Here is a 27,431-nt window from a genome sequence, read left to right on the forward strand (position 1 = left end):
TCTTTTTTGTTAGCCTGCTGCCTATGGGTTTTTTTTTTTCCACTGGAGAAGCCTGGGCTTGAACCTGTGGCTAATCAGCATGCAATGCATTTGTTCTGCCAGTGAAATATGACCCCCTTGGGAGACAGCCTTGCAGCCTTGGAATTAAAGAGAAAGTGCTTGGTCAGCAGCTTCTGGAAAGGGGAGGCTGAATTAGATGGGTCTTCCTCAGATCCAGCATGTAAGGTGGTCCTTATAAATTCTGGATGAAGTCTTCTGAGGCCATGAGGTTGGCTTTGGGCAGAACATCTGACCTTCCATTGGGATTGACTGTTGCTACACACAAGGCTTTAAACCCTGGTGAGAAGCATCAGATCCGGAGGTCAAATATGGCCTCCAAGTCTCTCTGTCGCCCCAGGCAACACCCTTCACTGGTTCTGCTTCACCACCTGAGTGTTTTTGCCTGTCTGGAAGGTATCCTTGAACTCTGATCACACTGAGGCGGCCGAGCAGTGATGTCAGCAACGGAGATCGAATTTTAACCCCCGATGGAACGATAATAGACAGTAGAGACTTACGAATTTAAATTTTAAAACTTTAAAAGGCTGAAACTTGGTTTTAAATGTAAGCACCAATTCCGTGAATTGGCCCGCATTTTTATTTTTATTGGTAGCACAATACAATTTATAATATTGTTCTCTGGTCTTCGACCGTATTAAAGATATTTGATCTGACACAGAGGTGGCGTGTGCATGTATGTAGAAACTAGCCTACTGCACAAAGGCAAAATTTGCATCAATTGCTCCACTCACTTTTGCCTTTGGCCCCACCCACACCTGGAACGTTTCCCTGAAGGGAACGCATCCCATAGTTTGAAAAAGGTTCCCCAATCCTCCTTTACAAAATCCAATGGATTTTTTTATTCTTAGAGGACTGTATGAGGAATGCACCTTTCACCCCACACTGCATTCACAGAGATAATATCCATTTAGGAATGAAAAGCGAGAGAGCCCATCTATATTTTGCCCAGCTTTCATGTACTCCCTAACCCCCCCCCCCAAATTACTGAAATTTGGAGGGCGGCATGAGTTGGTCTATCAAGGAGAAATGCCTTTGCTCGGCAACCGAACCTCTCAGCTCCACAAGAGATAATGCGCCCCTCCTTTCACAGGGAAAGTCGACCATCAGGTGGGGTTAACTGATGTTTGGGAAGATGCTCAGCAAGAAAGGAAACCCCAAGGGTTGGCATCAGGTTGTGCACACAAGCATACATTCCTGTAATGAAAAGCGCATTCATAGCAGTGGGCAATGAAGGCAACGCTGGAGTTTTTGCTTTTTCCTGCACGAACGTGTGCATCGGGGAAAAAGAATTGGAAAACTCCGAAGAAAGTAGGCAGCCATTATGTATATCAAGTGAGGTCGTTGCAAGCTTAAGAGTGATGCAGGGACAGGCAGGAGAATCCTCAATGGGTTTTTTTTACTACAGTTTTAATAAATGCATTCGAACCTCTATCATTTTCTCTTACTTATTCACCATAAGATTGAGGGCCACACTGGGCCTGAATGGGGGTCTTTCCCCATGCATATATCCTACCTGGATCAGTGTGTCTGTGAGGGGAGCAGTTAAAGTTCCCAACTCCACACCCCTCCCCCCCCCGCCAGGATCCCTACCTAGATAGGTCCTCCTGCACTTCCAGTTGATTTAATTTATTTTATTCACGATTCATTTAACAAAATTTAGGTACTTGTTAATTTTTATTTAAAAGCTCTACGCAGTTTACACAAAATAGTATAAAATGGAAAAGGTATAAAAAGTATGAGTATGAAGTATATGCAGTCGTACCTTGGATCCCGAACACCCTGGAAATCAGACGTTTTGGCTCCTGAACCCCGCAAACCCGGAAGTGATTGTTCCGGTTTGCGAACGTTCTTTCGGAACCCGAACATCCGAGGGGGCTTCCGCAGCTTCTGATTGGATGCAGGAGCTTGCCGCGATTTGGTTTCCGAACGTCTTGGAAGTCAAACGGACTTGCGCAACAGATTTCCGTTTGACTTCCAAGGTACGACTGTATACCCATAAAAACCAGGAGACTTTAAAAACAAGCCATTTTAAGCAAGTATATATAACAAAATTGCACGTCTGGGCAGACTTGCTGAAAGAAAATGGTTTTTAGTAGGCACTGAAAGCAGAACCAAGAAGGCCCCTGCCTGATTTTTATAGGCACTTTATTTAAATTTATTTTTAAATCGCCATTCACACCAACTGCTCACTGTGCGAGTGGTGTCCTGTCTAGTTTGGACCTGAGGTTGCGTTTTTCTAGGATACCTACTCTTGAAACTATAATTTCCTCGATTGGCAATGTTTAAGGGTGGGTGCCAGTCCTTACATAGTCAAAATGGTACTGCCTACTCTCACCAGGGAGGTGTTTGGAGCCTCAGGCTATTCCCTAGGATTACAGATCGGATAGCCACCCCCAGCTCTCCTGGTTTCTTCCAATGAAAGCAAAGCATTAAGGCTACGAACTGACAAAGTTAACCAAAAAAAAAAAAGGGATGGGGATAAAGTGGATCATTCAGAAACAAACCTTTGCTGTGTTTTGAGATGCAATCTAGGAAGATTAAGCATGAATTCTTCCTCTGAAGTGCATTCTGGGTATTGGTATGAGTTCCATGCGGACACTGTCTAAAACTGTCTTCCCCAACCTGGTGTCTACTAGATGCTGTTGGACTACAATGTCCATCATCCACAGCTAGCATGGCCAATGGTTAGGGATGATGGGAGCTGCAGTCCAACAATATCTGAAGAGTGATCAGGTTGGGAAAGACTGGTCTAAAGCAGTGGTTTTTGGAACATTCTAAGTTCTGGGAAGCTTTTCCATATCGAGTGGACCTCTGAGCATCTGTCACAGAGGAACATTATTATGGGGCTCTGGAGCATGTTCTCAGTTCATCTGGCTGCTGCTCAGCTTTCAGGATGACTGTACCACACAACACGCCCCATACTCTCCCATGTCTGCACATTGCAGGGGAATGGGAAGATGGCAATGAGGTTCAAGCCAGAGCAGATCCATGTTTGGGGGGGCGCTTGGCAACATGCCCATAGTGGCTCCCCCATCCTTCTCCAACACCCATCTGAATACCAGATGCTGGGAATCTCAAGTGAGGAGAGTACTGCTGCACTCAGGTCCCCCATGTGGACTTCACATGGGCTTCTGGTTGGCCACTGTGAGAACAGGATGCTGGACTAGATGGGCCTTTGACTTGGTCTAGCAGAGATGTTCTCTCCCGACATGAGCGGGGTGAGTGATGGTGGTAAGGAGAACTGTGGCCTCCGACTCACTTAGCTGCCCCTCTTCTCTCTCTAGGGCCAAGGAACTTTGAAGCACTCCAGATGTTGTGGGATTTCAGCTCCAGTCAGCCTCAAAGACATGTTCAATGGTTAGGGCTGATAGCAGCAACATCTGGAGGGCCACAGCACCCATCCTTGCACCAGGCAATGTTGTATGGAGGAGAGGGTGCCCCATATCTCCTATTTTCATGGCCAGGCAGCACTACTTGACCTTCCTGAGGAGCAGATGCATTCAGCTGTTGTCAGATGGTAGTGACCCTTGAGATCAACCCTGACCAGTTCATCTTTGAGACAGCTGTAGGACCTGAGGGAGGGGATGGGAGGGGTTAAAAACGACTGGTGTAAAAACCCCCCAAAACCTGTCAGGAAAGGATCAATGGTGCATTATTTGTAAACCAAAAAAAAAGTGTTATTTACAGAATTAGACATACCTGTTTCATATGCTGTATGCTATTAATATTGTCATGCAGAACAAAAATAAATCAATAAAAAAATGGAAACTTGTTTCACCCAGTGCATTCAAAGCTGGGGAACGAAATTAAAACAAAACAAAAATAAAATCTAATCTTGTGCATGCCAGGGGTGGGAGGTCCTTGGGGAAAGAACAAAAGCCAAACTAAAAAGGAAACCAAATTTATTTAAAAGAAAGGAAAAAAAAAAGACTGGGGTGACAGTGACCATTCCTGGGAACTTACTCAGAGTCTTTGTTCCATAACCGTCGTCACCTAATCCGGGGATGTCCTGCACGGGAGTTTCCCCAGAGAGAGCAATGAAGAAAAGAACAGCCGCAGAAGAGGAAGGAAGAAGTCAGTGGCGTTGAAATGGATACTACCATGACTGACCATGTAGATCACACAGTCTGGATTCCTGTGCTTTTTGGAAACGACTCCTGCCCTCAAATTCAAAGGGCCCGAGGAAGCCAATATGGTAAGGCAATCTATTTTGGTGAAAGCAAGAAAACGTACGGGTTCTTAAGGAAGGTGTAGGACAAGGGATGAGAACCACGACTCTCCAGGTGTTGCTGGAGCCCCATCATCCCTCACCACTGGAGTTGACAGGAGATGGAGTCTATCACCATCTGGAAAGTCATTGTATCCCCATCCCTGATGCAGAATATTAGCTCAGATGAAGGTAGTTTGGCTGGCAAACCAGGCAAGCAGTCAGCGAGTGATGCTGGAAGACCAACACCATGGTCCATGTGGCCTGACTTCAGGAGCACCAGTGGTTCTGGACAGCTCATTGGTTTTAAACTATGAGTGGCGCATGTTGGAAACATATGAATTGGCCTACAGACTCAGTATGCAAGGCAATCCCTTTGCCGATTTAAAAACAGAGTGTAAGATGGTTTGGCACATCATTCATAATTCTGACTTGGTTCACATGACACGACATGTCAAGCGATGGTTTGGCGAGGCCATGCTCCCAGAGAGCAATGGGCTGCTTTGCTTTCCCCCGGTTCTTTTTACTGCCATGTTGTTCTGCGCCAAGTCCAAGTTTGTTCTAACTCAAGGTTAATTCTTGACTACGGTTGGCAATTAATGAGGAGGGAGCAGCTTAACTAGGAGCCAAACCCTGTCTTAGCTCAGCGCAGCATAGAAGCAAGGAGGATCATGGTGGGGCAAAGAAAGCTTGTGAGGTCTTGCTAAACCAGAGTTTAGTTTACCGTGTCATGTGAACCGGCCCATTGTTGCAAATATTAGGAGACACAAAAAAGTAACTGCAGCAAATCCTCTTTAAAAATGCTCAGCTTCCACCTCTCCTAATCTAATCTAATCTAATCTAATCTAAGAATGGGATTTTAAAACTTGCTATCTTGTCCCAGCACCAACATCTGGCTTTTTATGCATTCATTTTAAATATAGTACTCCATTTGGCAAAACAACACTAAAATGTTTTAATCTGTACATAAGGATCCATTCAGGCAACCCAAAAGTGGTCGAGGATCAAACTACAGTAGTCTTTTTTTTTTTTTTAAGGTATTAAGAGTTCCCATCATTGTCATCCTCAGTTTCGCTCAGATTTGCTGATTGCTGCTGAACGATTTAGACTACTTAGTTCTTGACTTGCACTTCTGGTTTCCCACTTCTGCTTAATCGTTCGAAGTGGCACTCATGGATCTCAATCACATGCCATTTTTGGGACCCTGAAGTGATATGAGATAATATAATAATAATAATAATAATAATAATAATAATAATAATAATAATAATAATAATAATTTATTTATACCCGCCCATCTAGCTACGTTTCCCCAGCCACTCTGGGTGGCTCCCAACAGAATATTAAAGCAGGATAAAACGTCACACATTAAAAGCTTTTTATTTCCTTGACATCTGATGGGAGGGTGTTTCACAGGGCAGGTGCCACTATCAAGAAGGCCCTCTGCCTGGTTCCTTGTAACCTCACTTCTCACAGGGAGGGAACCATTAGAAGGCCCTCGGCACTGGACCTCAGTGTCTGGGCAGAATGATGGGGGTGGAGACGCTCCTTCAGGTATACTGGGGCAAGGCTGTTTAGGGCTTTAAAGGTCAGCACCAACACTTTGAATAGTGCTCGGAAACGTACTGGGAGCCAGTCTAGCTGCCACATTCTGGATTAATTGCAATTTCCGGGTCACCTTCAAAGGTAGCCCCACGCAGAGTGCATTGCAGTAGTCTAAGACTCTTTCCTCTTAACCTGAGAAGCTGGGAAGCGACTCAGACTGTGCCACCATGATGTGCCTTCCTGTTCACACACAGGTCAAACCACCACACATGCTCTTTGGAAAAGCAAAAAACAGGCAATGGGATTTGTTTTCTGCAGCTTGCACACCGAGTACATGGGAGGTAAGGAGATTCCTTTATACTAGTTGAGATCACTGGTCCATCCAGCTCAGACACACATTGGCAGCGGCTCTACTGGGTTTCAGGCAGCGGTTTCCCCCACCTGTACCTGGAGATGCCAAGGATCAAACCTGCGACCTTCTGCACGTGGAGAAGATGCATGCGACCAGGGCCTGAGCCCATTCCATTGTTTCTTATATGAGTCATTCAGAGTTTAAAACCAGTCAGCCGGCTAGAAACACAGGTGGTTCCAAGTCCACCAGAAGGAAGCAAAAAAGAATAGCAAGGTCTGATCACTTGTTGCCTTCTCCTTAGCAAAAAAATTGAAGCTGGGCAATTTAAGCAAGTGTGAATATGGCTGGAACACAACCTTTAAATCAAGCAGCAGAGAAGAATTCTCCAACCAGTGGTGGAAGATAATAATAATAATAATAATAATAATAATAATAATAATAATAATAATTGTACCTCGCCCATCTGGCTGGGTTTCCCCAGCCACTCTGGGCGGCTTCCAACAGATATTAGGATACATTAAAATGTCACAGATCAAAAACTTCCCTGAACAGGGCTGCCTTCGGATGTCTTAGGGTATTCCAAAGGAGAAAGGAATCCAGACTGCCATCGTACATTGGTCACAGTAGTAATGCCTCCTCACCTGTCCTGACCCTGACGTTTATTTGCCTAGGTTTGTCGGTGTGCTCAGAGTGTAGGGTACCAGTGTGTCATGCGTGACATTGTCTCCTCTAAGCGTTTTACTTACGTTCCGGGTCACTCGTTTCCTGCTCACTCAGCTCCTTGTTCTTGTAGAATGGGAATTTTCGTGAAAAGATGAAGTTCTTTTTACGCCTGTCATTGAATGACTGTGAAGGAGAAAAGGCATGGGGGCAAAAACAAGGACGTCTAATTGTTGTCACACTCATGCTGACAAAACAACTAGTTTGTAAAAGTGGGAAAACAACTGCAGCGACTTTGTTCAATTTTTTTGGGGGGAGATAAAGCAAAACAGTTAAAAAAACAACAACCACCCTGACGATTTGGTGCTTAAGGGCGGGGGGGGGGAGATAAAAGCAAAATTGGTTTGAATATTGATGGCTGGCTATTGATTATTTGATTATTATTTGGTTAAGTCTGCCTTATGAAGCAAACTTTGTGCTACAAATTAACATTTGTTATAATGGATTAACTGTTTGGGCAGCAGATTTACAAACACGCTCCCCACTCCATGTATAGGCCCTGCAGATGGCAAGCACCGTTTAAAACAAGATGTTCACCTTCTCTTTCTGAAACGATCCTTGCGCCTCACGACACATTACAACAATATAATTATATTAAATAATATTATTCTATAGTATTTTTCAGTGCAGTTGTTTTATTGTACTACATTGTTGTTTTTGTAGTAGTAGTGGCTGTTGTTACTAATAATAATAATAAAAGTAAAAAATCCGAAAAGAGAGTGGTTCCTTCATAATGATAGTTTTTACTCATTTTCAAATTAATCAAATTAGCAATTAATTAATCAATCAATCAGCTAAAATTCGCATGATTAACCAACTGTGGTTCCTTTAAACTGAGCTAAAATACTTACCGATATACTCGAGTATAAGTCGACCCAAAATATAAGCCGAGGCACCTAATTTCCCTACAAAAATGTGGGAAAGCTTATTGACTCAAGTATAAGCCGGTTCACCTTTGCCACTGTGGTAGAGGAGGAATGAGCAGCCCAAAGCAACCCTTTGGGCTGCTCCTTCCTCTTCCTCCTTTGCTGCTGTGGAGCTCACCCCGTCGCAGGGTTTCGAACCGCCATTCTTCTGATCAGCAAGCCCTAGGGCTCTGTGGTTTAACTCACAGCGCAATGTTCCCTTGTGTTATACAGAGAAGGCTGGGATCCTGTCCTGTTTAAGCAGGAGCCAGGGAAAGTGAGCACCTGTGGGGTTTTAATACTCCCTTAACTGATAGGCTTTCTGCCTTCTGGGGTCTAAAGTTTGCATTTATGTGAGCAGTTCAGGAATGGAACAAGCTGCCTGGGGAGAGTAAAGAACCACCGTTCTTGTATACCTCTTAAGGAATGGTTTGACCTTGAGTATAAGCCGAGGGCAGCTTTTAAAGCACAAAAAGTGTGCTGAAAAACTAGGCTTATACTCAAGTATATACGGTATACAAATAAAAGAAAAAAATATTCTGCATGATGCGCCGGTCCAATTTTCTCACTTAAACTGAAATAAAGGTTTGGCTTTCAATTTGGAATCCAATACGGTTAAGGACAGATAAGGTGATGTATTGTCCATTCCGGAAGGTTGGACAAAGCTAGAAAAAGTATAAAGTGTTGAATAAAAGGACAGCTCCAAATTTGTAAGTATTTGCTTGCGTCACAAAAGTTTCACGCCACTTTTACATTCCAAGCATATTTGAAATTTAGTAATGGGAAACGAAGGGTGGGGGAAAAATAACATACATGGAAACCTATGAATGGCTTCTTAGCGCCACAGATACCTGGATCTGAAATAATGCAAGCCTCATGCAGAAATTAATATGCAAATCATGCAGACACAAAAGAAAGGCAGATGGAATATGAATATAAATGGTTCTGAAAGTAATCTGGTTGCAGGAGTAGGCAGAGCATGCAAACATCAGTTGAATGGTGGACAGAATCTAATGGGAACAAAAATGTGTGCCTCTTTTGCTTCTAGGTTTTTTCCCCCCATAGTGATCATTTCTTTCAAATCAAACACCATAAGATGAGATATCTTTGTTAGGATACTGGATATATATCTATATCAATCTCCGGCATATTGCAGACATCTTTCAACTATACAAAGACAACAAGTCTCAAATTTCACTTGCGGAAACAAATTGTTGAATCGCGGTACGAGCGTGCCATTAATTATCGAGACATTATATCACAGTCATCATATCATTTCACATTTCAATTTGTACCTATGTTATCCGCAGCCCTCAAGAACGCACAGACCAAACATGAAAAGGAATTAATCTATAAGTTATCTTAATTTTAGGACAGTGCAGAAAATGCCTGGTTTATCTATACCTCTTTGAGACCAGAAGCTACCAGTGGTGATTAAGATAGAATGCCCACTGGCCCTTCTTCAGAGAGCCTTGTGAAATGTAACCCTCAGTAATTGCTGCACCCGGATTTTTAGTCCGTGGAAGTGTTCATGAACACACTTTTGCAAAACGGCAATAAGTCTGTGGTTCTGACACTCAGACTCTAACCTCGCAACTATCGCTTCCTGTTTCTGAAAGTGTAAAGATGGGTACTGTAACACGAAGCAGCCTCTGAACAGCTCTGCAAAAGCAGAATATGGTGGTCCGCTGCCTGGAGAAAAATGAAGATTGGGAGAAGACAGGACCAGTGTGTGTGTGTGTGTGTGTGTGTGTGTGTTCAGCAGCTTATTTTGATTTTCCTCACATTATTAAATGGTCTGTCAGTGGGCATCTGCTTACATGGATAGGGCAGTTACTAGGTATATGGACTGTTCAATCTTACCACAATATACACGTCATGAAAAAAATGATGTTGAGACCATTAGGTAAAGGTAAGGGGACTCCTGACCATTAGGTCCAGTCGTGTCTGACTCTGGGGTTGTGGCGCTCATCTCGCTTTATTGGCTGAGGGAGCCGGCGTACAGCTTCTGGGTCATGTGGCCAGCATGACTAAGCCGCTTCTGGCGAACCAGAGCAGCGCACAGAAATGCCGTTTACCTTCCCGCCGGAGCGGTACCTATTTATCTACTTGCACTTTGACATGCTTTCGAACTGCTAGGTGGGCAGGAGCTGGGACCGAGCAACGGGAGCTCACCCTGTCGCGGGGATTCGAACCGTCGACCTTCTGATCGGCAAGCCCTAGGCTCTGAGACCATTACTGTGCCACTAAATTCCTGATCGGCCTTTCTTCCTGACATGCACTAGACGTGTACTAAACATTCTGATATTGTTCTGGTCAAACTGTTAACACATTGTGCAGGACACCTGAAGAGAGATGGCTTCAACCGACTCCTTGTATTTTTATTTATTGTGAGTATATTACCGGTATTATCTATCTAACAAATTAGGAAACAGTAGCACTGAAAAAAATCCTGTTTATGTTTGGCCTCCATTGTGTATTGTCTTATTTAGATATTATATTTATATTTAATACTGTTGTTGAATTATATTCCCAGGGAAACCTCGCTCTATTTGTTTGTTTGTTTTCTAGACTTTCAATGGGTCCTACCTTGAGTAGGAGTAGCATTGGATACAGCCCTTATTCCCGACCCCATGTATTTTGAGTAAGCATGGAGGAACAACTGAAGTTACCAGCCAGCTAATATGTGAACCAGCTCCACTACCTACTAAAAAAATCTCCATTCTGTGATATCAGGTCCCTGATGGCCCAGTTCACACATGCATGTCCCCACTGGCCAACACAGTTGTCAAGTGAAAACTATGTACAGTAGGTCTGAATGATTCGGAGAAATGAGGCTTGCAGGTGTTCTATGCTGATCACAGAACCCCGTTCAGGAACGGTTTGGTTTTGCAAAAGCTGAAGCTCTACCTTGGTGATAGGTGGAAACAACTATATAAATAGGCTTGTTAAAAATAGCAGCCAAATCTTCCAGAAAAAAAAAATCTCCTACTAGAATAACACCGCTTCGTTTCTGCAAGTTCGTAACCATAGGTACTGACCTGCTCTGCTGAACAGAACGGGTACGTATTCAAGTCCTAATGATTGGGCGTTCTATCTGAACAGGAAATTTAAAGTCAGGTGGAACCCAGGTAGCATCCTGGCCCAGTCCTCAAGGTTCTTGCAGGAATGGCCTGAAGGGCGCTATCTAACCATCACCAACATGGAATCAGCTCCCACAAAAGTTATTGATGGCCACCAGCTTGGATGGCATTTGAAAAGGGCATTTGAAAATTCATGGAGGATAAGGATGTCATTGTACCACTACTGTCAGAGGAATTATGCCTCTGGATATCAGTTAGTGAGAAGCACAGTTGGGGTGAGTGCTGCGGGGCACAAGTCCTGCTTGTGGGCTTCCCACAGGTATCTGGTTGGCATAAGAAGAAGAAGAAGGAGAGACTGCTGGATCAGACCAATGTCCCCTCTAACCCAACATCCTGTTCTCACAGCGGCCAACCAGGTGCCTGTGGGAAACCAGCAAGCAGGATTCGAGCACCAGAGCCCTCTCTCTTCCTGTGGTTCCCAGCAACTGGTATTCAGAAGCATTGCTGCCTCCAACTGTGGACGCACAGCCTAGTCCTCATTTGTTGTTGTTGTTGTTGTTGTTGTTCAGTCGTTCAGTCGTGTCTGACTCTTCGTGACCCCATGGATCAGAGCACGCCAGGCACGCCTATCCTTCACTGCCTCTCGCAGTTTGGCCAAACTCATGTTAGTAGCTTTGAGAACACTGTCCAACCATCTCATCCTCTGTCGTCCCCTTCTCCTTGTGCCCTCCATCTTTCCCAACATCAGGGTCTTTTCCAGGGAGTCTTCTCTTCTCATGAGGTGGCCAAAATACTAGAGCCTCAACTTCAGGATCTGTCCTTCTAGTGAGCACTCAGGGCTGATTTCTTTAAGAATGGATAGGTTTGATTAGTCCTCATTAGACATTTTTAATCATAGACACTTATTAGGGATGATGTAGCAGTGGAATTCCTTCACCAGGAGGGGGCTGGACTTGATGACTTTTGGGGTTCCTTGCAACTCTATGATTCCACAGTTTTACCCCACTTGTTGGCATAAATGAATTTGTGGTGCAAAAGACAAGGTAAGTCCCTTCCTCTTACGTTCAGAAAACTCAGCCTTTCCAAAACTGCCTCGTCTTCTTTTACGTGACTGAAAATGCCGACTCCCTGAATCTAATCGCTTTTGTGTTGTGACAGACATCGAAACCGAAGCAGTGGCACCATCATCTTCATCATTATAATAATCACCACGCAACGTTTGTGTAGCACTCGCAAGGTTCAAACCGCTTTGCACATGCCTTCTCTAGTTGTCATTCCATGCTAAGTGCAATCCTATTATGCTCACTTATCTGGAAAGGAGCCTCACTGAAAACAGCAAGAATTACCTGTGAGTAGACTTACAAAGGCTGGGTCATTGAAAAGACTGGGTATTACCTCCAAACAAACTGGTGGGCCTTTTCAGAAGATGGTATTAATTTGCATCGAATACAATATATCAAATTGGTGCATTTCTGCTGAAGTAACAAATGAACTGTGCATATGCATACAGGTGGGCACAACAAGGTTTTTAAAACTTTAAAAATGGAGTTTGAAGAACAACAAATATTCTTTGTTTGGAATACTGTGTCCAGTTCTGGGCACCACAGTTCAAGAAGGATACTGACAAGCTGGAACGTGTCCAGAAGAGGGCAACCAAAATGGTCAAAGGCCTAGAAACAATGCCTTATGAGGAATGGCTTAGGGAGCTGGGTATGTTTAGCCTGGAGAAGAGAAGGTTAAGGGGTGATATGATAGCCATGTTCAAATATAAAAGGATGTCATATAGAGGGGAGAAAGGTTGTTTTCTGCTGCTCCAGAGAAGCGGACACGGGGCAATGGATTCAAACTACAAGAAAGAAGATTCCACCTAAACATTAGGAAGAACTTCCTGACAGTGAGAGCTGTTCGGCAGTGGAATTTGCTACCATGGAGTGTGGTGGAGTCTCCTTCTTTGGAGGTCTTTAAGCAGAGGCTTGACAGCCATCTGTCAGGAATGCTTTGATGGTGTTTCCTGCTTGGCAGGGGGTTGGACTGGATGGCCCTTGTGGTCTCTTCCAACTCTAGGATTCTATGATTCTTTTACTATTTGAATTTATCTTAGACTCTCTTTGGTACTTGAGTAGGTTTTAAAAAGAAGCTAAATAAGGTTTTATAGTTGGGCTCTTCTGTGATCATCCTGGGAGCTGTTCACATTTTGACTTTCTGAAGGAAGACCTGCTGTGTTAAATTTCCAGATTCATTTTTCTAGTCAATGGCTCAACCTTCTAAAAAAATAAATAAATCACTGAGCCGTCACAACAGGTCGTGCAAAAGGCATTTCTGCAGATAGTGAGACTTCTGAGTGATACAGCAAGCTATAATTTTGAAAGGAAAGGATGGCTGACCTGAAACCAGCTTGTCCTTGACAATGCAGAGATTTCCAGAAACTTACTCCAATGTGTAAATGGCAGGAAGGGCTGCTGACAGAATTTTTTTTGCTAAACCCAAATGATGGAAGCCATGGAGAAGGGGTGGAGGAAAATCCCAAGAGGTTTCAAATTCAATGCCAGCGCCTCCACCTGCTTCGCAGAAGCCACCCACACCTGACCCGCGTGCTTGAGCAGATTCCTCCTTCATTTGATTCCAGCCCTCTGTGCTGCTTTAGATATTATGCATTCCCCCTTTCCTTCTTCTGTTTTTTTCTTCCCCTCCACCCCGTCTCCCCTGTTCGGAGTCTTGAAAATTCTAATATTTGACACTTCCATTATTCTCTGCGAGCTAGCAAACGCTTCTTCTCCCATTTTAAAGCAGCAACTAAATTTAGAAGGCGGGGAACATTCTCTCACACAAACACACGTGACAAATACTCAGGGCTGTTGCAACAACCGTGGCTGCAGCTTTAGGATTTGCAAGGGCTGGCATGGGTTCAGGCAGGCTGAGGGCATGTAGCAGGTTGCGCAGGGTTGTGTAAAGTGCTGTGTGTGTCTTGGAATATGGGGTGTGTGTGTTTCCCAATCATTTGTAATCCTAAACACAGTGACTAGGAAGTAATCCCAATTAGACACCATAAGGGATGGACAGACTTGTCAATTTCAGTTTTCTTGGTTTTTCGCATTTTTCCAGATCAGTGTGGTGGTATTTTATTATTATTATTATTATTATTATATATTATTAAAGTCTCATAAAAATCTGCTCACATTTTAGTACTGATTTCTTCCAATAAAACACATTTTGCATGCAGTTTTGACTAATAGTGACTTTTTTGCTAGCTATTTCCCCTTAATATGATACGTATTTATTATCTTCAATAATATATGCACTTCTGTGCACATTATTTGGCTGGGGAACAGCGTTTTAAAATTTGGAGATCTGTTTCAGTTCAGATAGTGTTTTACAATGTGCAGATTTGGTAGGTTCACCTTTAAACTTGAATTGGGTTGACTTTCTCACCCAATACCTAACACTGGCAAGCAGCCGTCCGAAGGTGGCTGAGAAGACTCCATATAAGACTGCTTCCTATGTTCCAGTTTTTGGGTTTGAGAACTGCACCACAAAATTCAGAGATGAACGAATTTCAAAGGATATCTCTGTTTTGGTTGGCATTTTGTTTCCAGAAGTGTGCGACAAATTTCTCTTCCTCCCTTACACACTCTATCTTCTACTGCCAACCCATGAATTGATGGGTGTCCCGGTCTTTGATCATAATAAATTATTATTATTATTATTATTATTAGGTGTCATTGGAAACAGTACAGTGTTCTAGACAGACCTTTGATGTGGTCTGGTAAGATAACTCTTTTGCAAAAGTTCAGGGCTCTGAGTAGCAGCTGCAGCCTACTTAGGAGAGCACCAACTCAGGCTGATCAGTCCTGGCTTGCACTGTTCCTTTGTACAAAATGCTACTGATTTTATTTTATTTTTTGCTTCATGTTGCCTGCTGTTAGAGCATCCACATCCTATAGTTCTCATTGTACCACGGAGGCCACTTGCTGAAAACATCTGAGTGCAAAACATTTCAGGGTTTTCAATGGAATGAAAGGAACTGGCAAACAAGAGCTTTCCTGAACAGGGAAAACAGCACTTCTAGGTTGAAAGAACAGCGTGAAATCGGGCTGGAGAGTACGTCTATACAAAGTGCATAGTAATTCCTGCTCTGCAGGGAAACTTGGGAACAATTGTTCTACGACTGAGGAAAGGTTACAGCAGTTGGGGGCTTTTTTAGTTTAGGAGAAAGTTGAGTAAGAGGGGACATCATAGAACTCAGTAAGGTTATTCATGGTGTGGGGAATGTCCCCACAAAGAGCATTTCCCCCATCTCTCTCATAAGACGAGAACCCAATGGACCATCCAATGTTGATTCAGGATGGACCACAGGAGCCAATTCTTTGCATTGTGTATCACTTAACTGTGGGATTCAGTTTCAAGAGATGTGGTGATGGCCGCCAAGTCAGATGGCTTCAAAAGGGGATTAGGCAGAAATCAGGGAGGAATACGCTGGTGGGGGCTGCTACTCACGATGGCCGCATCCTGCCTGCAAGATCACAGGCATCATGCCTCAGAACACCAGTTTCTGGGGGAAAGGAGTGGGAGAGGGCCAATGTGCTCTTCTTTGGCTTGTGGGCTTCCCAGTGGCATCCAACAGCTGAAGGACTGTTTCAAGAGATATTTTCGACATCTATGCTATATCAATCGCTGCACAAGTACTGTTTTTGTGTTGTTTTTTATGGGAAAGTGTCCAATTTCATTGTATTTGTACAATGACAATAAAGAAATCTTATCTTATCTTATCTTATCATCTTATCTTATCTAGCTAGCTACTGTGGAAAGCTTAATGATTGATGGCCCAGGTATGGGGAAATGTTATCAACCCAAGGGCCACATTTCCTTCTGAGCAGCTTAAAAGGGGCCACATACCAGTGGTGGGTAGAGTAACAAATATGAATGGAAACTTTGCTCAATGGGCTAGTTTTGATGTACCTTCACACTGCCCTATCTATCCTCCATCCAGGTTCAGAATGAGAGGCCATGGAGTCTGAAGTTCCCCAATCCTGCCTTAGTACTTCATGTGCAAGGTGTTGTGTAGGGCTCTCTTCAGGTGTTTATTTTGAAAAGATCTCAAAAAAAAAACTTCCTGGGTGCTGAAACTGGCCTCTTGATGGTCTCACCACCCTCAGAAGCTTGGGTAGTGGTGGTGAGATGAGAGAGGGCCTTCTCTGTGGTAGCCCCCCTAAGTCGTTCAACTCTCTCCCCACAGAGGTTCATCTGTCAACTTCAGCTTCCGGATAATGCTGAAGATGCACCTTTCCCCCCTTGGCTTTTGACTCTTGAGATGCCTATTTCTGTCCCAGCTATTTTTGTAATTCAAAGCTGTTTTAAACTGTTTTTAAAAACATGTTGTGTTGTAATTTTTGCAACCCTCCCTGGAACCTGAAGGTGCAGGGCGGGTAATAAATCACCATAATAATCATGACAATATAATAGTAAAACAATTCCAAGCAGACCACTGATCTAGCAGGACACTTATAGCTTGACTGAAGCTTTAAAGCTTGATTGAAGCTTTAAAAACTACTTCAAAATGGTCCCCCGTCCCAAATTCATAGCTCCATCCTTAAGTGCATGTGGGATGTAAACACAGAGCAGCCAAACACAACATTTCTAGAGTGGACATAAAGGTAACTCAGTCCTCCAGGCATAACGTCCTGCTTCCTGGACTGAGTTAACTTCCTCTGACCAGAAGTAGGTGTGGTCTTACCTGGGAACAAGATCCCAGGGAACAGTCACCATTTTGTCTCCGTCTGTTCAAGATGCAACAAGATGTTCTCCTGGCTCTCAGCCAAGAGAACAAAGGAAGCTACTTTTCCCTATGGAAGTAGCAACCACATGTAAATACTTTTTACTAAGCAAGCTTGCCATTCTGAGAAACGCTGTGTAACTCAGGAAGGAATGTAAGTAAAATTTTTATTCATTTAAGATATATTGTGTTGTGTGCAGTCTTTTAAGAGGGATAAAGGGGAAATATATACCAGGAACATATATATTATAGAGGCTTTAGCAAGCCTGTGCACGCGCATCTGCTGTGTGTGTGTGTTTTAAAAGGGAATGAAACTCTGCTAAGTTTGGAGCTTGTTAATTCAAGCTGGGATGAGATATATGAAGTAATATATCATCATCCACACTCCTAAACATTCCCACAGTGCAGACGTGTGTGTGTGTGTGTGTGTGTGTGTGTACTGATCTATTTGCTCCACACTGTAGGCCTGATTTAATGGGATCTTTGTTCTGCAATAAAAGGCATGGGAAACCTGTTCAGATATTACTGGACTATACCTCCCATCAACCCTGACCATTGGCTATGCTTGCTGGGATGATGAGAGTTGGACTCATACAATACCTGGAGGACCGTAGGACCCCAGGCCTAGTTTTAATGTATTTCAGAACTGCTTCAAATCTCTCCCCCACTGATGCAATACAAGTCTCTTGTCATTTCCTCACATCATTCTTCCACAGTGCTTTAGTATATTTTCCCGCTGTCTGCCACCTTACAGATGTCACGCTTCCTTCAAAATACAGCCTCCCCTGGAAGCTGAAAGGGCACACGACATCAATCAAGCCCGGATTGCTCACTGCTGAAGGGTGTTCTTGAATGATGAACAGAACCTACCAATTGCTAACATCACCTTTCAAGTTCTCCCTTTGACTTAAAGGGCAAAATGTTGATGGATTAATCTTTCCCCTCGCCTTCAGATGATGCTAAACTCATTGCACCGCTGGTAAAGGTAAGACAAAAGGAAGTGAGAATACTAGAGCAACGACTAAATCATTTTCTTTGGCTAACAACTATTCCTGGATAGCGATAGGCTTGCCACTGCAACTCATGCATTGGTAAGCTCAAGACTGGACTACTGCAGTGCGTTCTACATGGGGCTGCCCTTAAGGCTGGTCCAGAAGATGCAGCTAGTGTAAAATGCAACTCTTAATTACACAGCTCTTAAAGTTGTTGCACTGGCTGCCAGTAAGGTATCAAATTTAGTATCAGTAAGGTACCAGTAAGGTGACAGATTTAAGGTTTTGGTTCAAATTTATGAAGCCCTTAACAACTGGGGACTGGGTTACCTGAAGGAGGAAAGCACTTTCCCCCTTACTGCCCTACTCGGTCTCTATGATTTCACGATGATGCTCTTCTTGGGGGTGTTGCCACCTATGGAGGTTCATTAAGCAGCAGCTAGCAGGGGGAGCCTTTTCTGTGGTGGCACCATCTCCATGGAATCACTTCTCCTCTGAGCCTAGGGAGGCAGCAACATAAATGGGCATGTTGCCACTCACGAAAGGTGCTCAGAATGAAAAAATTGGGGTTGACCAATTCACTGAATTTATGCAAAGGTATCTGAATTACACCTGAAAGTCGCTCCTATAATTGCTGGGTGGAACGTTGGGCAATTTTAAATGCAATTCAATTTTAATTTTAGTTCAATTATGTATACAGGGGTTTCATTGCACTTAACTCTGTGTTTGATTGTTGGCATTGCATTGATCATTCCTAACTCTCTGTTGTTTAAGCCTAAATACAGTGGTACCTCTGGTTACGTGCTTAATTCGTTCCGGAGGTCCGTTCTTAACCTGAAACTGTTCTTAACCTGAAGCACCACTTTAGCTAATGGGGCCTCCCGCTGCCGCTGCGCCGCCAGAGCACGATTTCTGTTCTTATCCTGAAGCAAAGTTCTTAACCTGAAGCATTATTTCTGGGTTAGCGGAGTATGTAACCTGAAGCGTCTGTAACCTGAAGCGTCTGTAACCTGAGGTACCACTGTATCACAAATGCTGGGAAGAATAAATAAAGCAATTGTTCACATTACACTGTATATGTGTTTTTAAGTTTTCTCAGTCTTAAACATATTTTATGCTTTAGCAGAGTAGCTTGCATAATTCTGAACCCCCCCCCCCCCACCCGCAAAGAAAGCAATGACTTTGTGAATGAAATGCAACTTTGAAGTAGTTCCTTGGAGGGGGTGAACTTGAACCTGAAATGTTTATTAAAAACATATTTACACTCCCAGGCATTTGTGGACACTTAAATCCCATGGGCTGGTTGTGGTGTGTGTGTGTGTGTGTGTGTGTGTTTGTGTGCGCCATTAACTGCATTTTATTTGTATTGCAGTTTTAATGCTTGTTTACTGCATTTCAAAATTTGTTTTACATTGCCCTGAAACTCCGTGTGAACGGCAGCCTAAAAGTTTTAATAAGGGAAACAATCCTTTTAGGATCATGTACCTTTTCAGAAATGGAAAAACAAACAAACTTGTGCTTTTCATTCTAGTAGGTCGGTTCCCTGAGAGTGGCAGGGTGTGCAGTTGGAATTGCGGTCGCAGATTGTTGCTAGGATTAAAATAATGAAATCGGCTCAAAACGAAGGTTTGTGATGCAGGTTCGGAGCACAAAGACAAGCCGAGGTGGTTAAAAAGGACAAGACGGGAGGGAGAGGAGAGAGCGCAAGGTTCAAAGGGCAGGTTGCTGGGAGATTGAGAACCGTGCCTGATGTCACAAAGCTGGAAAGGGTTCAGAAAAGGGCAGCCCCAAATGATCGAGTGGTTGGAGAAACTCCTCTCTGTTGGAAAAGCTCACAAGCACTGGTGGCTTGTAGTTTAGAGAGAAGGCAAGGAAGAGGAAGCAGGATAAAAGGTATATATAAAATGAAGTGGCTAGAAAAGAGTTTTGCTCCTTAACTGCTAGGAGCTGGGGTTATCCAGTGAAGCTGAAGTTGTGCAAGATTCGGAACAGACAAAAGGACATGCTCCTTCACAGTTAAATTGCAGCGTTTGCTACCACAACAGGTAGTGATGGCTGCTAGCTTAGGACTGATCAAATTCATGGAGGACAAAACTACTCGTTGCAATGGCTACATTCTGCACTGGCTACACGGTCGGAGGTATTGTGCCTCTGAATAGCACTTGCTGGTAACAGCAGGAGGGGGGAGTGCTGTTGTTCTCAGGTCCTGCTTTTGTGCTTCTCGCAGGCATCTGGTTAGCCCCAAGATGCTGGATTAGATGGGCTTTTAACCTTATCTAGCACGGCTCCTTTTAAGTCTTTATGAGCAAAATACGCTGGACAGCATCAATTTCCAATGAAGTCGCCTCCACTTTTAAAATAATTTTTATTTCCACATCTGCACAAGGTTCATATTACCCTGGAGACACTACCTATTTGTTTGGATATCGAAACCTTGCGCACCAATAATTAGGAAAGTGGAAATTGAAATGATCAGACAAGTGTGATGCTATTAAATACGCCAAATTAAAAGGCTTAATAGGTAGCTTCAAAGTGATAATTTCAGGTTTCCTTTCCTGCTTGATGAAATTACACCTGCTATTTATACCACTGGCTCTCGGCTTTCTTGCTCCTTCCTTAAAAAAAAACAAAAAACCATCTAGGGGCCAGAATATCTAATTGGATTGATATTATTATCTGTGCTTTCAAGTCACCCGGGAGCAGGGTAATCTTTTTTTTCACAGCATCCAGCATTTAAACATTTCTTGAACGTTTTGAACATACTAAAATTGGGAAGGATGGGAAGAGTGTGCATAAGAAAGAGAACATCTTTTTTTAAAAAAAGTGGTGAAGAGGATAAGGTATCTGACAAAAGGAATGAACAATGACATTTTCTGAAGACAGATCCCTCCCTCCCTCTCTCTTTTTGCATTTCATTCGCAGGGCGCAACAAGTGGGACCTGTAACAAAGTTGTTGCGGTGTGTAAGACTCTTGTTCAGGATTACAGCCAGCTGTGCCATTTCCCAGAATCCTCTATTCTTCCACACCTGCTCAGTCCCCCTCCCCCATTTTATGCCTAGAGAGCATGCTCTTTCCATTCAGCTGTTGGGGGAAGAAGAAGAGTAGAAGAGTTTGGATTTGATATCCCGCTTTTCACTACCCGAAGGAGTCTCAAAGCGGCTAACATTCTCCTTTCCCTTCCTCCCCCACAACAAACACTCTGTGAGGTGAGTGAGGCTGAAAGACTTCAGAGAAGTGTGACTAGCCCAAGGTCACGCAGCAGCTGCAGGTGGAGGAGCGGGGACACGAACCCGGTTCCCCAGATTACAAGTCTACCACTCTTAACCACTACACCACACTGGCTTTCAGAATCCTGCCTCATTAGGAACTCCTCTGAGAAAAAGGCAAGGAACCCTGCCAAGAAGGGGAGAATAACTGCTCTGGGGTGTCAAATGCACTCCTCCAGGCCTCTCCAAACTCTTCTGAACTCCTTCCCCAGACCCAGCAAGTTTGTGGCCTCATGCATCTTCAGATCGTATCCTGGTCCAAAGCAACAAGTCCCTCTCCTTCCTCCTTGCATGTCACTGCCCTTGCATGTCATGGTCTCAGTCTCTGGCAGCTAAGCCTTATGAGGAACGTTCGAGGGAGTTGGGTAGGTTTAGCCTTGGAGAAGACTGAGAAGTGATAAGAAAGCCATCTTCAAATATCTGAAGGGCTGTCATATGGAGGAAGCTTGTTTTCTGCTGCACCAGAGAGTAGGACCCAAACCAATGGATTCAAATTCCAGCTAAACATTATGAAGAACTTTCTGACCATAAGAGCTGTTTGAAAGTGGAACAGGCTCCCTCAGAAGGTTGCGGGATCTCCTTCAACAGAGGTTTTAAAGTCATCTGTCAGGGATTCTTTAGCTGTGTTTCCTGCACTGCTGCAGGTTGGTCTATGTGATGTTTGGAGCTTTCAGAGTTAAAGAAGCTCAACAGTTCGCTCCTCCCACAGGGAGGATGTGTCACAACATCCGGGTTATCTGCTGTATGCGATGTCTTTGTGATTTATGTGACGCACCGTTTATTTTCTGGTCAGTCTTACTTTCGGTTCTGAACCGGAGAGACCGGAGTGATGATGTCCTCCCATTCTCCGGGAAAGTGGCTATAATTTATATGCTTGTAATAAAGCGTACTTTGCTTTGAAACAACCCAGACGTTGTGGGAGTTTAATTGCTGGCACAAAAGGTACACACACCGTAGTGCAAGAAGAAGTAAGAAGTAAGAAGTTTGAAATAACTCTGCTAAAGCACTGGAGAAGCAGGAGAACGCAGAAGGAAGCGTAGCTGGACACCACTCCAAGTGCTAAACTGGTTTTGAGGCTTTTCCAGTTAAAACCAAAAGCCCTACAGTCTAAATGTCCCTTGGGGTTGCATCCAACTCTGCAATTTTATAATTCAACGATTTTAACACGTTACGATATGCATGTAGCCTGCAGATGCTCTTCTGCAGTATGCAAACAGGTTGAATCGCCGATGAAGAGGCAATGTGGGATTTGCAAAGGGTAAGGGCGGCTCGGTTCCCCTGTGATGCCGTTTCCAAAATGTCACAACCAGTGATGAAATTAGCAGCGATAAGATTGCTATTCCTCCACTAGTGAGGTGTAAGGAGAAGGATGCAGGAAATTAAAGGGTAATTAAATTCTCACCAGACTCTGGTTTGTGTGAAGCATCATTAGCAATCTGAACGATTTATTCCCTCTGGCTTTGACTATATACCAGAAACGGGAATTTAAGATGTCATTTGGCTAAAGATTAGGTACCTGTTAAAGCCCAGAAAAAGGCCCGCGGGATCAGAATGATCACGTAGAGTATGGAATTTTGATGTTTAATGTCCTCTGTGCTATTTAGCCCCTTACTGGGTTCTGTTATATAGGTTAAAGCAGGGATGCCCAACTTTTACATTCCGACGGACCAGCCCCACTCTCCAGACACTGATGCAAGGGACCAAGATGGAGGTTGCCATATGAATGGGCATCACTATGTCAGGTCAACTCCTCCAAAAGTGGGAGCCAACCAGCCATCTAAGGAACACTTAGCCACACATGCCAGGGTGGCTGACCTGTGGCCTCCTGATGTTGCAGGACTCCATTTCCCATCACCCCTGACCACTGGTCACACTGTTTGGGGCTAAAAAGGCAGCTGTAGTCCAGCAACATTCGAAGGGCTGCAGTCTCCCCATCCCTGCACTACTAGTATATACCTACTTCATGAAAGAACAAACACAGGAGAGTCATCATGGACACACAGAGAGATGGAGAGATGGAAAGAGAGGGAGGGAGGGAGAAAAAGAGAGAGAAGGCCCTCTCCTGGACAGACCCTCCAGGCCTCTCGATCTGGTCCTTGAAACTCTGTTGGGGCCACATACCCTCTTTAGTCAATATGCCCTACTGCACACTCTCCTTGCAGGTAACATTAACCTTCATTGCTTCACTGTGGAGCAATGGCCCAAGACAAATACAAATAAATGTTACACCCACTACGCAGCTTCCTTTCAATAGCACTATAGGTAAACGAACAGTGTTGTTAGGCACCAAAGTCCATGAAAACACTATTTCCTAAGATATTAGCAGGTGACACAAATGTCCATCCTTCTTCTCTGCAGAAATGAAAATCTGGTTTTCTAGGTCAGTGTTTTCTAGGTCAGTGCTAACCTTTGACCAGGTTAGAATCTATAGGGAGAAGTGGATTTTATCATGCAAAGGGCATAAACCTTTTCAGAAATAATTTGCTATGAGTGCCCAATATTACATGATTTGGTGATGCATAACATTTAGATGCACGAGGCCACTTCGTACAATGTCAGCCACAACAGTAACGGTATAACAACCCCCCCCCGTTTTTATTTCCTTTTTTATTTATTTCAGTCTTGCATTATGTTTGAATAATCATTTTGTAAACTTTAAAATACCACTGCAAGATACTGCTATATCCAATCCCTGGCTGACACAAACTTTTACTGGAAGGGGAGGGCAGGTTTGGATTCTGATTGTGTAATGCAGGATCTTCCAACTTGTGGACCAATGTTGGCTTGTTAGTGGGTCCAAGTTGTCTACATGACTGTTTGTCCTCCCAAACCACATCCACCTGTCTACCACCTGAAGCCACTGGCTTCAAATAAGAAGTTCAAAGAGCAGCATGAACCAGAGGTTTAAAGAGCAGTGTGGGTCTCTTTGCAAAAGGGTTTTCAAACAGCCCTGCACTGTGCTTCAAAGTCCCAACAGTTGAAGGCTTCAAAGTGCAGCATCAACTGATGTCACTATGATGCCCTCCTGACAAATTTCGCCCTCCAGGGGGGAGGTGATAAGGACCTGGTTTAACAGCATGCTGAATTAAGACCACAGTCCCCAATGAGCAGATAAGCAGCCAGCAGGCACTGATAAAAAGAAGGCTGCAACTGTGATGATGCACCGCATGTTCACAGCCAACTCCACACAATGCACTCCAAGTGTCCCAGGGGACAATCACACAGAGGATGTAATATGTGACATTGGCTACAGTGACTCTGAAAAGTGCCGATACATTTGCAGAAATCAAATTGCTGTGGTTGAGCATGGCTATGGCTTATGCCCTCCATGCAAATGTAGGCATGTGCAACTGAGCATCACATAGAGGTCAGTTTGTCCATATGAGCTCACTACCTTGAAGCAATGTATGCAATGTTTGAATGTCCCTTGTGCTAGAGCACACATAAGCTACACTCCAACAGACCAGAAGCCCTCTAAGAATTTACCGAGTAGTCTTGAATCTTGAATTATGTATTCTTCTTGCCAAGACCTCTCAAACCATAGCCATGGACTGACTTCTGTAATGTAGTTTACGTGGAGCTGCCCTTGAAGGTTCAGAAGCTGTAGCTGGTGCAGAAAGCCGCAGCCTGTCGGTAGGAGCCAGCAGGGGGAAAATCATATACAAAACCAAATTTGCACTGACTGCACTGGCTGCTTGTGAGATTCCATATCCAATTCAAGATGCCACTTTGTACTTTTAAAGCCATTCACGGACAAGCACTGTAATGCCTTTGGAGAGAGCCTCTGCCCAAACACATTTGCAATTTAAGAAGACGGAGAGCCCCACTTCGCAATGCTTCCATTTGGGGAATGAGCTTGTCATATCTAGGGACGAGTGCTTTCTTGATGTTTATCCTAGTTCTGTGGAATGACCTCTCCCAAGAGGTTTGCTTCTGTCTTTTTACATTCCATTTTCAGGTGCTTAAGTAAGGCTGGAACGGCACATTATTGAGAAACATGTGATTCTTTCAGCTGCATTTATTTAACCCAGAGCAGCCTAAATAGGTTGCAAGTCGAGGCAGAAGGAAAGTGTGCAGAGAGGGGGTCCTTAAAGGCAGTGGCGGCTGGTGCTCAGGGCAGGATTGGTGAAGCCACACCCAATGACAGGCACAGGTAACCAATTCTAATTTTGTCCCCCGTTGAATTTTACAAAGGCAACAGTGAGATTAAAGTTCCCTTTCCAGGACTGGCTGCAAATATGAAGTGTCCCATTCATCCTAATGGACCAGCCTCTATGACTTAGAACCTTTCCTCTTCAGTCGCTTCCGACTCAGAATCACCCTCTGCAAATTGCTTTTTTTTTTAACCTGTGAGGGTAGAGTAAGAACAGGGTCTACATTCCTGTATCCCCACCCCACCACCCCAAGTGTGAAAGTGCTGCTGGTTGGGGCGAGGTGAAGATTTATAAAGCTGAAACTAACTGAAGTTTAAGCAGCCTCTCCTCTAGAGCCAGCTCTGGATTTGAGGAAGCCCAGGCAAAGTGTCCTCTGAGAGGTGTCCTCCTTTGTAAGTGGGCCTCAAGAGGCTCACCTGGCTCTATCCACCATTTAAATCTCCCACAATTACAAAGAGCAATGTTAGGCAAGGGGCATTGTGGGAAATGAAAATGGTGGCTTGATGCAGACACTGACATTACTTGGGATGCCAGGAGATGGAGAGAGAGAGAGAGAGAGAAGAAAATTACTGGGGATTTGGAGTACAGTAGTTCCTTTCTGTTGTCTTTGTCCATGGAGTTTTCTTGGCAGGGATACTGGAGTGGCTTGCCAGTTCCTACTCCAGGTGGATCACATTTGGTCCAAACTCTCCACTATGACCTGTCCATCTTGACCTGTCCATAGCTTCCCTGAGTAATTCAAGCCCCTTCGCCACGACAAGGCAGTGATCCATGAGGCTCCAGTACTTTGGCCACCTCATGAGAAGAGAAGACTCCCTAGAAAAGACCCTGATGTTGGGAAAGATGGAGGGCACAAGGAGAAGGGGACGACAGAGGATGAGATGGTTGGACAGTGTTCTCGAAGCTACTAACATGAGTTTGGCCAAACTACGAGAGGCAGTGAAGGATAGAGGTGCCTGGTGTGCTCTGGTCCATGGGGTCACGAAGAGTCGGACACGACTGAACGACTGAACAACAACAACAAGTTCCTTTCTAAACAACAGGGGCCGTGGCAGCTGACCAAGGTGCTGAACTTGCTTTCCACAATCACCTATTTTCTGTTCAGACGCAGCCTTCCTAAGGCTGAAACGACGGCAACAACAAAAATTGAGAATCACAGAACTCTGCTTGACATTGAGTTAGAACTTAAAGCTCATCTGTTTAGGAAAAAGCTTTTACAAGGACCTCTGGTTAGTTAATAATGCTGGCTTTCTAACGGATGCACTTTGATTGTTGCTTTCTTTTATGTCTGTGTCTATTTTGCGACTAGCATGAGTTTGGCCAAACTGCGGGAGGCAGTGAAAGATAGGCGTGCCTGGCGTGCTCTGGTGCATGGGGTCACGAAGAGTCGGACACGACTGAACGACAAAAATTTTGTATATTTTTCTCTGTGGGAAAGCTGCGCTGAGTAATTCTGGGAAACACAAAACAGGCATGTTTTAAATGAGGGACGGGGAACCTGTGGCCCCACAGATGTTTCTGACCTGCAACTCCCATCATCCCTTGCCACAAGCCATACTGGCAGGGGGTTGATGGGAGCTGGAGTCCAACCGCATCTGCAGAATCACAACTTCCCCATCCTTCCTTGGTTTAAGAAAAAACAGTGCAAGGCAGCTAGTGTGTTGTTGGTGCTAAACTGAACAACAACCAAAGTGTTATTGGCCTAGTGTGATCATAAAACAGAAATAGTTAATTCTTCATCTTTTCTGTGTTGTGATACTACTTTCTTATTTCCTTTCCTTTCCTTTTTTTTTTAAAAAAACTTTTCTTTCACTGTAAAATAACATCATAGTCTAAACATTTCCTTTCGCTCTCTCATTTTATCCATCGTGTGACCCACCCTTGCTTAACGTTCGTGCTGTTCAAATGTTCTACTAAGTGTGCAAAGCTGTAAGACTTAAATCTCTGCAGGGTTAGTTTCACTTTCACATACCCCTTTTGCATCGATCACGCCAGGTTTTGAGTTAAACTTCACTGTCTTTAAACGTGCTCTCTCTTTTCTTTCGACCCTGGAAAGAGAGGGAGAAGGAAGAGATAGGTAAGAAAAAACAAAACACCTGTTTAAATCACACCATGCCATTCTTGCACCAACCTGAGAACTTAAATCTTGAACCTTCAAGGCACTTTAATATTCGCATATATAAAAGGAAAAATATTGCCATACCTACACGGCAAATTCCTAAGTCACCTCTATCCAATGTAGAGGATGCACAACCAATGATGAGTAGAGATGGACAATCCTGTTCATTTTGGTTTGTCTCATTTTCTTAGTTTAAGTCTTAAGTTCAGCTAGCCACATCTTCCCCATTATGTTGTGATTTTTTTTTTTTAAAAAAA

At 43.9% G+C, this 27,431-nt stretch overlaps 1 protein-coding gene across 25 annotated transcripts in view; it reads right to left on the reverse strand.

Moving 5' to 3' along the window:
* Positions 1-27,431, reverse strand: part of DLG2 (discs large MAGUK scaffold protein 2) — an 834,734-nt gene that overhangs the window by 15,775 nt on the left and 791,528 nt on the right. For 18 of the 25 annotated variants that reach the window (XM_033146043.1, XM_033146049.1, XM_033146048.1 and 15 more), the window contains 2 exons: positions 27,028-27,103; positions 6,911-7,010 (listed from right to left, as the gene is read on the reverse strand). In XM_033146043.1, the coding sequence (XP_033001934.1) occupies positions 6,911-7,010; positions 27,028-27,103 (176 nt within the window). Of the gene's footprint in view, positions 1-4,023; positions 4,070-6,910; positions 7,011-27,027; positions 27,104-27,431 lie in introns of all 25 variants that reach the window. The other 7 variants (XM_033146050.1, XM_033146046.1, XM_033146045.1 and 4 more) reach the window with 1 other exon arrangement.

This window comes from Lacerta agilis, chromosome 4, assembly GCF_009819535.1.
Source record: "Lacerta agilis isolate rLacAgi1 chromosome 4, rLacAgi1.pri, whole genome shotgun sequence".
NCBI lineage: Eukaryota > Metazoa > Chordata > Lepidosauria > Squamata > Lacertidae > Lacerta > Lacerta agilis.